The sequence below is a fragment of the Ciona intestinalis genome, chromosome 1, assembly GCF_000224145.3.
Source record: "Ciona intestinalis chromosome 1, KH, whole genome shotgun sequence".
NCBI lineage: Eukaryota > Metazoa > Chordata > Ascidiacea > Phlebobranchia > Cionidae > Ciona > Ciona intestinalis.
Window position 1 is genome coordinate 5,261,050 of NC_020166.2, and position 13,297 is coordinate 5,274,346.

The 13,297-nt window shown below is 32.3% G+C and overlaps 3 protein-coding genes across 3 annotated transcripts in view; 1 reads left to right on the top strand and 2 right to left on the bottom strand.

Moving 5' to 3' along the window:
* Positions 1–829: 829 nt before the first annotated feature.
* Positions 830–4,536, bottom strand: LOC100186616 (protein C12orf4 homolog; the record flags this gene model as incomplete). Its single annotated transcript, XM_002122601.5, is given in 10 exon segments — positions 830–953; positions 1,012–1,210; positions 1,272–1,410; positions 1,796–1,908; positions 2,135–2,362; positions 2,639–2,775; positions 3,056–3,199; positions 3,307–3,441; positions 3,766–3,911; positions 4,206–4,536. Coding segments are annotated over 10 exon segments (1,543 nt in total), but the record flags the coding sequence as incomplete, so codon positions are not given.
* A 2,221-nt stretch (positions 4,537–6,757) lies between these two features.
* LOC100181080 (calcium and integrin-binding protein 1-like) lies at positions 6,758–9,466 on the bottom strand. The gene is made up of 6 exons (XM_002128068.5): positions 9,259–9,466; positions 8,735–8,848; positions 8,312–8,451; positions 8,000–8,112; positions 7,741–7,829; positions 6,758–7,471 (listed from the first exon to the last, which is right to left on the bottom strand). Exons 1-6 carry the CDS (start codon positions 9,342–9,344, stop codon positions 7,450–7,452), a joined length of 564 nt encoding a protein of 187 aa, XP_002128104.1. The 5' UTR covers positions 9,345–9,466; the 3' UTR covers positions 6,758–7,449.
* A 422-nt stretch (positions 9,467–9,888) lies between these two features.
* The window catches only part of LOC100184232 (xaa-Pro aminopeptidase 1), a gene marked incomplete in the record, with an annotated part of 5,122 nt that continues 1,713 nt past the window's right edge, over positions 9,889–13,297 (top strand). The window contains 10 exon segments of the mRNA XM_009864066.2: positions 9,889–10,066; positions 10,205–10,330; positions 10,593–10,728; positions 10,905–10,984; positions 11,288–11,447; positions 11,512–11,593; positions 11,719–11,890; positions 12,139–12,279; positions 12,449–12,585; positions 12,698–12,769. Coding sequence (XP_009862368.1) covers positions 9,950–10,066; positions 10,205–10,330; positions 10,593–10,728; positions 10,905–10,984; positions 11,288–11,447; positions 11,512–11,593; positions 11,719–11,890; positions 12,139–12,279; positions 12,449–12,585; positions 12,698–12,769 — 1,223 coding nt within the window.

The following is a 13,297-nucleotide window of genomic DNA, read 5'->3' on the forward strand; positions in this document are numbered from 1 at the left end:
TTTGGGTAATTGTTTAAATGGATTTTCCATTTCAATTGGAGAATCGGGATCAGAAGAAGTTTGTCTTGATCCTGCACACCTTACAGGTTGAAGCAAAATGTTTGACCTTAAACTGGTAAACCTGATGTGTGTTAAGAAAACACAACTTGGCTTAATCAACTTTAAAGACAACATACTTACTTTATTTATTTGTATCTGAAAAATTAAATATCAATATTGAAATATATATATATATACATATATCATTAAAATATTATTACGAGAAAAATTGACTGAAGAAAAAAGTGCTGGATCGTGGGGAAAACCCAAAACTCTGGCCATTCTTTACAATCTGGCCATCTGCTACACAATCACACGGACCAAAAATAATTTATTGCTTACTTCTGGTTTGTTTATGATTGCGATTAATCGATTTTGGTAGTAACTAGTAAGTATAACAAACAGGGTTTATTGAAATTACGATAATAAACTAAGTAATTATAAACATACGACTTATTATCCGATTGTCACTCTCTTTTTTTTTCGACGGCATGCAAACCGTTACACCACAGAGCCGACGATAGTTAACAGAACGAAAGAGCGTTTATAACCTACCTAATTTGGGAAAGATGTTTTTACTAGTGTTTTATATATTTATAAAGGTATTTTCAGTATTTAAGTAATTTGTTTTACACTTATTACCAATTTAAAGTGTTTCTTTGTGTATTTTTTTCAAAATTTTAAACTTAATAGGAACGCCCACTTGTGAAAAAAGAGAGTGACATTTGGATAATAAGTCGTATGTAAATTTAACATAAGACTTAAAGACAAACTGTAGTTAAAGTTTTACCTTTGACACATTTCATGACAAGTTCTGCACGCTTGACACACCACTGAAATGTTATTTCTTCTGAAAGTTCATGGCAAAGTAACAATGGAATAGTTATTGTTCGAATATCATGACTGGAAGCTACCTGTGTTATAACATTAGAACATTATTTACATAAAGAAAACATATTTACAAATGAATACCTTCATTATATGACGCATTCCAAGTATTACACGATGTCGTGATGTAACATTGGTCAAAGAAGCTTTTGTTCGCAACTGACTCTCTTCTGCCACCAGGTGAAACACAAGGTGAACTTGGGAGAGATTTGAATGTTTTGTTATGTAAAAATCTCCCTCCGTCAATACACCTTGTTCATCCTCATCTTTTAAACTCGAATTCCTGTGATAAATATAAGCTGAAAACAATATTCACAAAGTAGTACAAACATTCATTGTATTACCTGTCATTTAAGTCTGTGTTAGTCAATGTCTGACTTCTAGATTGCCTCACTACCATAGCATGCTCATTCACTCTAGCCACCTGCTCGTCAAGGGAATCAAAATGAAACTCAGTGGATGATTCACAAACTGTCCGAAAATCTAAACAAAATGCACCAAAAATAAACTTTTATGTAATTTAAAACCATTAAAACTTCTTTTGTTGGAATACTATAAAAATAAGTTTTGTTAGTAACAAAAACAGGGTCAATTATATAAATGGTAGTATCGTTAAAGGAAAACTTATTTTGACATCTTTTGACACTCTCCTGTGAACTTTCAATGACCCTTAGTTTAAGAACACCTGTACCAGACGTTCTGTTGCTTTTGCAACCAGGCACAAAATATTCAGGTAAACTGATAGTCCGCTACAATCAATTTTACACATATTATTAAAAGCTATTTTATCTATCATGAGCCACGGTTAAATCAACAAAAGTTTTCAAGCCAGAAGATCATTTCCCTTAATATTATACTACAATGCTACCTTTTTCAATTCCAGTGCATTCTTTTAAATTTTTATCAGAAAGTAAGATAATTGCCGAGAGTGAGTTTGAATAAAGGGACATAGCAGTTTGAAACCTCTGGGCTTCCATTTCTCTGCAAATAATGATTGCGTTTTACAAAGATGGGTAATTAAATGGTATTAAATATGTTTATGCTAAATAACACACTTTATTTAAAACCAAACCTAAATAATAAATAGACAAACCTAAATAATAAATCCTAAATAAATAAAGCATAATAATTTGTATATCACTACACATATTTGATCAACTTCAACTCAAAAATAAGTTAAAGTTAAATTTACACAAACAAAGCGTACCCATCATCAGAATATCTACAGAAGTATAACATGTCAGCAACCATAAGTCTGATGTTGTGCATAGTTTTCAGTTGCGCTCCAAGATTGATGGTGAAGCTCTCTTCCATTGAAATCCCGCTGCTTACAGTGATCGAGTTCTCCGACACAACATCTCTTTCATCCAGAGCATCTCTTGGATTTACTGGAATGCCAAGTGATGAAGAATCGATGATTTTCTGGACCTCCATGCTATCAATAAAAGATAACAGAATTAAAATAAGGGTCACCATGTTTTTTACTGATTAGGTGGTTAAGTTTAAACCAAATAAACAAACATCATCTTCAAATGGCTTTATACTTTTATGAGAATTTATACAACATAACCTCTATGCAGTGGTTAGTGGATACCTACAATGATGAAAATCTACATTACCGTGAAAAGTCGATGGTGCAGTTTTGTTTTTATATTTATTGTTAATAACCAACAAATCATTCAAGAAAAAGGACAAACACAAACACGCTTACAAAATGTTTCCATTTTCATTTAATTTATCTTCATTTTCTTTCATTTCTTTTGAAAACCTAACAACAACATCGCAATATTCTTGTTTCTGTTTTTCGGTTAACTTCTTGTAATTATCCTTCCATTGTTTCTCCAACCTCTGTGAACACATTTGCTAAACATTATGATACAGATTTTATATTTTTCCAAAAACCTTTAACTTGCACAAGTGCAAATTAACACCAAAGTAGTAATATATTTTAGCACACTCTTCCCATTTTTTTGCCAATGGATATGATCTTAAAACAATATAAAAGCTTACTTGATAAACTGACAAACTTACAGTATGTATGAGGAAGTTTAGATCAATAAGTTAGTAAATCCAAATGATAACGGTTAACTGTAAAATCAAATAGAGAATGTATAAAAAAAAGTTATACATTGGAGTCTGCCAATTGTTTTGTTGCAAGAATAGAAACATCTTCTGTAGTATATGCAAACCCCACGTTATCACATGCACGAGACATTTCCATTCGATGGCGTTCTCTCATGTTTGACAAGGACTGTTCTTTGTCAGCAAGAAACTAAAAATCCAATTAATACAAAACGGTTTACTGTCTGTTGATATTGTGTACTGATATTTACTTCTTTTCTAATACATCTGTTTATTTAAATGAGTTACTTAGTGTACCTTTGAAACTGCATTGTGGTATTTTTTCTCAAGTTGAAGTAGATTTTGCATGGCAGTTGAATGTATAAGGTGGTGATAAGCCAAAGGAAAGTTATTTGATTGAGATAGACATGGTGGAGCATGTTCTTGCCAAGACTAAAATTCAATAAAAAATAAATTTACCAAGTACATATACAGGATACAACTGGTGGCAATACAAACTAAGTTCAAATAGGTAAAAAATAATCTATTAGTAGTGATACATAACATAATTTGTATTTATCTCATCGAAGATGGTGTTATTTAAAAAATAAAAAGAACAGAACCAAGTGCAAAACAACAGTTGTTAAAACACGCGACGATAATTGGTGTGAAAAAAGTGGCTGTTGCACCAAAGTGTTTGAATATACCTTGGTAATTTTAACGCTGTTAATTTATTACAAAGCCATGTTTAATTTAAACAAAAGATAACCTGCTTACATTTTCATATTTATCAGACACCACTTTTGCCACATGATCAATCAACGTGGGATCATCTATTATCTTTTGCAAAAGCAACGCAGCTTGATGATCGTGGAGATTCATTCGTTCGTTATCAACAAACTTCTTTAGTTTCATGTTCAATTCTAACAACCAAGATAGCTAGCTTAGATGGATATCATGAATACCTCTTGGGGTTTCTAAGCTGATGATAACATGTTTATTATTATATTCATACAAGAGTTAGACCATGGAAAGGGTAAGGTAACACCAAACTTAACCCACTCGAGTAATAAAATAATTTAGAATAATAAGAACCTTTGAGCGCATTCTATATTTACATACATTGTAGACGTTCTATGCATTATATAGCCTATATCATCATGTTGGCTTTTGCTTCAGCTGACCTATGTAATAAGTAATGGTGTATCTGGTATTACCTGTTTCAACAAAGCAAGGAATTCGATGAAAGTTCATCACCCTTGCAACAAGTTCTCTCACATCAAAAACTTTCAATACATTAACAGGAAACCGAAGTTCTTGTATTGGTTTATTAGATCCAGTGGAAACCACATATTCAAACGTCCTATCACCATTATCTAATGTATTACCATTCATACTAAGGCTCACGCTTTTTTGCTCGATCTTGTAAACAAATAAAATAAATGATTTTGTGTATTTTAATAGAGGTATTAAAATTATGTCACGAAATAGAAGCACAGTGTAAACAACACTGAAATTCTTTATTTTAAATAAAAATAAAATTAAGAGCATAATATAATTCTAATTAAGAGCATAATTGAAATTATTTCCGAACTTGTCAAAATTTCGTTTAGCATCAAGAGAATCAAGTTTTTCAGATACTCGTTTAATGCTGCTTGGATTGAATACTTTCTTTACCAGACGACTCCGACTTGTGTTTTTACTTGCGTTAAGATCCGACAATCCATTTAAATCTCTCTTTTTGCCTTTCTTTTTTCCATCTTTTTTGGAGCCAAGCTTTACATTACCTGGTAGATTACTTTCCAAATCTCGAAGAAAATCTGAATCTTGCCAACTGTTATCAACAGCAGCAGATGTAGAAGGCTGATCGGGGTTTCCACCAACTGGTACACCACATGCATCACGATCTATTATTTTCCCATGAAAAGGACATTTATACCGATCCTGACGTGGACACAGCTTCCCATTTGGTAAAGGAGCTTTACAGCTCCTCGTCACTGGCTTAAAGTCACCAGAAAATTCTATTGTTCGAGAAGTGATGGAATTTAAAGCAGCGTCCGAGATGCCACTGTCTCCTTCACTTGCAGATGTTCCAGTCCAAAATCGATGACCTACATCATACTCTTGTGCAGTGCCCATTTTAACAGTTTCACGAAGTTCATCCATCTTCTCTTTGTCCCAAACCAATAGATCTCTTCCATATGGAACAACGGGTGCACCCTCTAACAATGATTTTGCTGCGTCCTTTTTAACACCTGGCTCTGATTTAATTTTTTTCATAATTTTATTCAAAGGCTTTTTCTTTGTTGTGGTATCATCTTCTTTACCGACTTGTTTTCTCTTTTTTGCTTGCACTGCAAGAGCATATTGATAAGAAGTCGGATCATCAAGTGAAGTATCGGAACTCAGAGGAGTCCACACATTGGTATCAACCAACTTAGCAGATATAGGTTTTACATCTTTTGAAACTTTAATTGCTTTTTTCTTTGAAGTTTGTTTATGAGACGTTGAAGGTTGTGGTTGTAAGATTGGCAAAGGTTCCACAAAACATTGAGCAGTTGGCACTTCTTCAAAGTCATCACAATCTGAATCTGAACCATCAGCTGTTGAATCCTTTAACAAGTGGACCTCTTTATATTTCTCTACAGTTCTTTCCAGCTCAAGTTTTATATCAATCAGCTGTTTTACTGTCTCTTGTGGAGCCCCATATTTCACTGCAGTTGCTAACCATCTTTTAACTCGTGGAATAAACAACCTATTAGCGGATCGGTGACAATCTTTTGCTCGCTCCAGGATAGGAACATTGTCTGTGGTCTCCATTACTTTTACAGATGAAACTTCATTTAAGTTCAGTTCAATTTTGTAATCTCTATCAAATAAACCAGTATCCCTGGGTGTAACAGAATCTGTGTTCTCTGGTTCTTTATTATTTTCATCATTATTAAAAGTTGGTATCAACAGATCCAAACAACTTTTAATTTCTACAGAACAGTTCACCACTTCCCACATTGTTTTTTCCATTTCTTTCTCCAGTTTATCAAGGCGCTGTCCAGCTATAATTTTTTTTCTGCTGAGTTGTACCTCTGCTACTTGCTGTACTTGAGCAGGAACTGGTTGAGGTCTATCAAAATTAATTTTTTTCACTCCTTTTAAAAAGTCAAATCCAAGCTGAAGTTTCTTGTATGCAACTCCATATTTGGCGTTCCATTCTTTAACTGCTGCCAATGATTCCAATTTAAGTTTTTCAGCGACTTGTTTTGGAGGAGGCAATGGATTCTCAAAGTCAGTTTCCATGGTGAGGTCCATAAACTCTTGAAATTGATCAAGAAGTAAAGTGCGAAACAAATGCGATCGAACAAACAGTTCCCCAATAATCTGAAATGTTGAATATCTTACTTCAGCATGCTCCTCTTTTAATTGCAATTTTAGAAGATGAAATGCATGCTTCACAAAGTCATTATTTTTCTTGCAAATTTGTTTCAAACGTTTTAACTTTTCTTTTTCCAGGGAGGGCTCGCCGCTGGTCACCATCGCTCCTACAAGTTCCTCAAGTTCACTTGTGTGGGAGAGCCCCGTTTCCTCACCATCCATTATAAACAATGTTAATTTATTCTATCCTACACTCAGTACACCTGTTCAACCTATAATGTAAATATATGGTCAAGTAATTATTTAGTAAACTTTTTTTACATTTAACCCAAATGCATTTACAATGTTGTTTTTAAGACACTCAATTATGTATAACAATTCTTAAAGAACAAACCCCAGCAAGTTTAGCTGGTCACATGTTTCAAAAATCGACACGAATAAGGCATGTATATCTCTACCACATAGATTGGCGCTTGGTGTTTACCAAAAAATGTATAAAAAGGAACTGAGAAACTAAAGTTAAAAGCAGCAAATAATAACAACAAAAGTACTGCATTACAATTTTTTAACTGCAATAAAAATTTATCTGAGCGAATTTTCTGATAACAATTCTAAAATATTTGGTCATTACGATAAGAAATAAATGCTACATATCATATGTAAGTATGACTGTGCAAAAAAAAAATACCTGTAAAAGTGCAAAAAATAATATTTTTGTGGTCAACAAGGGAAGTGGTCGTGGAAACTATTATTGTGTATGTTGTTTGTAGCAAAGACATTAAAGCATTGAGTTATAGTTACAGCTAAGGCACGTTTATAATATGTATATATAAAGAATACAAAAACTGCACGTTGGAATGAACTGCATTTGAAGAATGAAAAGTTATGAGACTATCATGTACACTTTAGACTGGAAGTGTGGAAATTTGAAAGTGAAAAAATAAAACTAATGAAACAATCTAAAGGCACTCATAACGTGAGGATTTACTGTTACAAAACTACAACATACTTAATGTTATAATTTCTATGAATGATGATATGAAGTATATCTTTTCAATTCATCCATTTTTTCTTTCAATCACTTTGTTCTTTTCAAAGACGAATTCTAAATGAGCTAAAAAAACAATAATCAAATAAATTGCGACGAACAGTGGAATAATATAAAACTTTAATTATTTATTATAAAACAAATGTTAATATTTGTATCAGAGACACAAATACCAGTTATGATTCTTTGGCCGAAGCAAAATAATTTGTAACTTAGTTTAGCAAACAGAAAAATGTCTGTCATATTTTATTAGCTTTAAAATAACAAAAAAATATTGCAATGCAAAAACCTTTACCAAAACTTGGTGTGTAATTGATAAAGTAAGTGAAACTTACTTAAGAAAATCAGGAGACTTTGAGATAACATGTTCGAATTCTGCGTAAGATAATTGGTCATCATTATCCAGGTCTGCTTCTTGCATTATCTAAAAAAAGATAGATATATTATATTTGCCATAAATAAATATATAATGTATAATACAAAACATAGTTCTCATAAATAGAAACAATATGATATCCAGGAATAGTATGTTCAAAGATAAACTAAAATCTAACTTTTGTAAACTGATTTAACAAATTTAATATATTATATTACATTTTTTAAAAGTTGTTGCATCTCGTCATCCTTTAGTGAACCAGCATACCCAGTCAGTCGACTTACAACCATTTCTATGTCTTCAGCATCAAGCAAATCATCCTCATTAAAATCTGAAAATAGATGATTTAATGAGGTGTCTTCATCAACTAAATTGGGCAATTAATGTTTTTGGGCAGAAAAAATAAACACTACAATAATAATATTTAAACTAATTATACCTGGTAGTAGCAGCAGATAAATTATAAATTATGATATTGTTTCACCTTATAACAAAAAGAATTGATGACTTCTAGAAGTGCTACGACTCACCATAAACTTTAAAGGCATATTCCACCTTCAGACCCTTAGGAGCCTGATCGCTAAACACGCTCATCATGTCTAAGAAATCCTCAAATGACAAACTTCCGTCAAAGTTTTGAGAGGTTGAAAAAATTCGGCATATTCGATCACTGTAAATAATTTTATGATGAACAGATTGATCAAAAAAGGGAAACAATAGCATGTTTCACATAAGCCACTACTGCCTGATTGATGTGTTAAATGATTTGCACACAGAGTTACATGCTGTTAAAGTTAGCAGTATCATGCTTTAAACTTGGCAACTTCCGCTTACAACACTGTAATCCTACGCAGCTAGGCTTAAATGCTACTGAAACAGGAACCAAATACGCAAACAGGCTATAACATCTCCGCATATAAATAAGTTAGAAAACAAAAGTCAATGCAACTTACTTAAATGGATTGACTTTAAGTTCAGGCATTTGACAAACTTTCTCCATGGATACTCGACAAAGTTTGTCATTATTCACATTGTCTTGGTCAAGTTCAACAAACTTTTCAAATACACTAAAAAAGGAGGATTAACCAGTTATTGGACAAGTTTGATAAAACATATTAGATAAACAATTAATTACAAATTTATGGTGACAGCATTGTCCCCCATAGTAAAAAAATTGGGGAATTTTTAAAAACTTTTAATCTAACATGTCATAATAAAATACCAAGCTGTGCCTGTGTTTGGATAGTACAAACACTGCATGAATTAGCTCAATATATTCAAATATTAAAACGGGAATCATTGATTTACAACAAGAACAAGTTTTACATTGTAAACACTACAACATTAGTAAATTACTAAATAATGATATTACTGAAATAGGATAACAAGCTTTATTGCACAAAGTTACATACATTTCTTACATTCAAGCCTGGATATGGTTAAATTTAAAAAAGGAAAATTTACAAATAGAACCTACTGTAAAACTTCTTGCTTGGTAAAAAACGTCAGTTCAGAATATTCTTGGAGCTCATCTTTCGTGAAATGACTATTCGCAGATCCCATGGCCCAGATTTATCCAAATATAAACTTATGTTACTTTCCTAATGCACTGTCAATAAATTTTATTGAATAAAAAAACGATAAATATGGCATTGTAAATGAAATAGGTGTCACTCCTCATTTCTCGTTTAGTTAAAATACATAAACGCGTCATCGTTTACACAGTGAAACAATACGACCGTAGTATACACTACACTAACACTATGCTACGACTGTCGTATTACATAACAATGGTCTCCGTGACGTCATAAAGCTATGGCTGTCATTCATTTACAGCTGATATACTCACGTGACCAGAACCAAGGAATACTCTACCAGCTTTGCTGCTACCATAGATATCTATGCTACAGAGCGTCATAACTTAAGTCTTAAACAGCTGTTAATTAAACCGTATCCTATTGATATAAATGTATTTTGTAGGCGTATGGTGTATTTATGGCCTATCTATGCTTTAACATATATTGAAAGCCGAAAATACAATGTCTATGCATAAGAATAATGCTAAAAACCTCATGTATATACAATATATGTTACAATTCAAAGCGTCTATTTCTACCACTACTTCCAGGTATTATTTAGTTTCATAAGCATCCCGTCAAAATTTCAAAATGAAAATAAAAGATACAACAAAGTTGGTTTCACGGCTCCGAGATGTAATGAATGCTGCAACGTATACAGATCAACCTCTCAAAGCAATTATTATACCATCATCTGATGCACATCAGGTTTGTTCCTTTGTATTTATTTTTATCACATATTTTTCCATGTGTATGCTATATATATAATATATATATATATATATATATATATATAAAGTAAAAGATAGGTTTGATATTTGCTGTTTTTAAACGATTATATTTTAGAGTGAATACCTGGTTGAGTGTGATTTACGCCGGGCATTCATTTCTGGATTTACTGGTTCAGCGGGAACAGCTGTGGTGACCCAAAGTGAAGCTGCATTGTGGACAGATGGAAGATACTTTTTGCAGGTATTATTAGATTTGTGGTTTCATTAGTTACATCGTAAAATAAAGTGAGATTCATTTATAACAACTTAAGTATAAACCACAAATTTAAAACCAGACCAATACAAGGATATTACATTAAAAATGTATATGTATTTTAAATAGTAAAATACTTGAAAAAATAGATGATATAATTGGCAAAACTACAGAGTCCTTACCTATATATCTACTTACCAAACCCCATAAATTGAAAACATTTCTAAAAATTGCTTGGGTAAAATACCAGGCAGAGCAACAGTTGGATTCCAATTGGACCTTGATGAAAATGGGCATCCCTGAAACACCAAGCATAGAAGATTGGCTTTGTACTGTATTACCAGCATCTTCATGTGTTGGAGTCAATCCCCTTCTATATTCATCAAGTAATCACTTTTCTGTTTGCATTAGAATTTATTTTAGTGCATTATTAAACAAAATGTTTGATGTCGAGTTCGAAACTATATGTGAAAATTTGTAAAACTTCTTTGTAAGATTAATTTACTATGATATTGATACATACAGCATTAGTGATCTTTATTAAAGAGATTATTTTGCGAAGGTTCATGGAATAAAATGAAGAATGCACTTGAAAAAGAAGGACACAAACTTTTGGAAACTAAACAAGATCTGGTAGATGAGGTAAAACAAGCATGTTTCATGAATTAAAAAAGCAACTGTTTAAATTTGATTATTCAGGTTTTAAAAGATCATAAAAAGAAAATCCAATATAAATATATATTTTTGTAAATAATTTGTTTTGTGTATATAGGCATATATAGTACTGTGGTTGTGGGGTAAGATGGGACACCCCCACCTTTAACACCTAATATGCTTTGATAACTACCGAATGGGACAAGAAAATAGAATCTTTCCCCACCCTACCGTACAGAATGTGTCTGAGAATAGTGGGAATGATATGTTTTCTACGCTTTTATTCCATAGGTGTGGACCAACAGACCTTCATATCCATGCTCTGACCTCATCATAGTTGATCAGAGCACAGCTGGATCAACGTGTTTGGAAAAGATAACAAACGTTCAACAGATGATGAAAGATAAGGAAGTAAAATGGACAGTAGTCACAGCACTTGATGAAATTGCATGTATGTAAAGCGTGGGCATTTTATTTTAACTTAAAATAATGTATTTTTTTTATATATGCTTTAGGGCTGTTCAACTTAAGAGCATCAGACATTCAATACAATCCAGTGTTCTTAGCATACGCTGTTGTTGGTTGTGATAGTGTGCAGTAAGTAGTCTCTTTTTTTTTGCTACACCGAAACAATTTTGATCAAACTGATTTTTTACATAGGGTATAATAGTTACTATAAGCTTGCAAAAAAATACCTTTTTAAGTTTTGTTTTTTCTTTCAGTTTGTTCATTAACCAATCCCGGATTACACCGGAGATATCATCTCATCTTACTAAAAGTGTGACCATACATAATTATGATGATGTTATTCCTTTTCTTATGGACAATTGTGCATCACAAAAAACTTGGCTCAGTTCCAACTCCAGTGAAGCAATCGTATCCAGCATATATTCGGTATTAATTTATGTTTTTTCTTGGTAAAAAAATAAAACTACATTTTATATCTTACATCTGCTGTCATAGAGGGTCATAAACAAGTTTTTAACTCTGCTTTGGCTTTTTTCTTTTACCTAATAAAAATGTTGGCCTAATGAAAATTATGAGTTGTTGATGAAATAACCTAAATGAAGTTTCTTTAAAAAAGAACCTAACCTCTTTTTAGTTGTGGCACTTAATTCACATATTTTACTTTCCATCCTTAGAAATACCGACACATGTCTTCCAACAGTCCAATCAGCATGATAAAATGTTTCAAAAATGAATCCGAGATCAATGGAATGATTAAAGCGAATAATCAAGATGCGGTTGCTCTTTGTAGATTCTTTCACTGGATGGAGCAAGAGGTCCAAGATTTTTGAAATATTTGTATTTGTATATATTTTAAACCCTTTATTTGAAGAAATAGCTTAAATCATTTTTCAAGTCCAGTAGACAATAAATGTATTGTTTATGTTAATGTATATTCGTTTAAAAATCTGTATCATAAGTAAATAATATGAAACATATAATTAGGTACCAAATGGTCAAGTCACTGAGTGTTCGGCTGCTCAAAAATCATTTGAATTTCGACAACAAGAACAGGATTTTGTTTCCCTCAGTTTTCAAACTATTTCCAGTTCAGGATCTACAGGTTCCATCATACACTACAGGTGAATTCATTTTAAAATGCAGTAAACATGTGTTAACAATTTAACATTAACTCATTTTAGAAATAAAAAAGAAATATTAAGAGAAAACTAACAAATTTAATTTTAAATTTAGTCCAAATCCAGAAAGTGATCGTGTGGTTGATGTGAATGAAGTATATCTATGTGACTCTGGTGGTCAGTACAGGTAATTACAATTGTAACCTTGTTCCCTGCAAACTTTAATTAAAACTTATTAAACTCATAAACTGAATTGTATTTAATGTAACAGGACAGGAACAACTGATACAACACGAACAGTGCACTTTGGTCAACCAAGTAAATATGTCAAAGAATGCTTCACACGCGTGCTGAAAGTAAGTGTATTGGGTTTAGTTTTTTTGTGTATAGGTGTCCAGAAAGTCTTGGTAGTCCGAGTGCTTGTGTTGCAGCTGAAATGATTCTTTGTTTTATGCTAGATGCTTACACCATTATTAGCATATGTGTTTTGGGGCAAAATGCTTATTGACTTTACCCCTATCCAGTGGTCACTAATGGGTTGTCTAAATAGCAAAATGATATGTGTTAATCAATCACGCACAGAATTACGTTGTCCCTTTGAAAGTGGCACAGTGTGTATAAAATATATATTATAAAGATACAGTGCCCATCACCTAAGGATAAATAAGTGACATTTTTTTCATCCAGTTTACATTGATTGATACAGGGTCATATG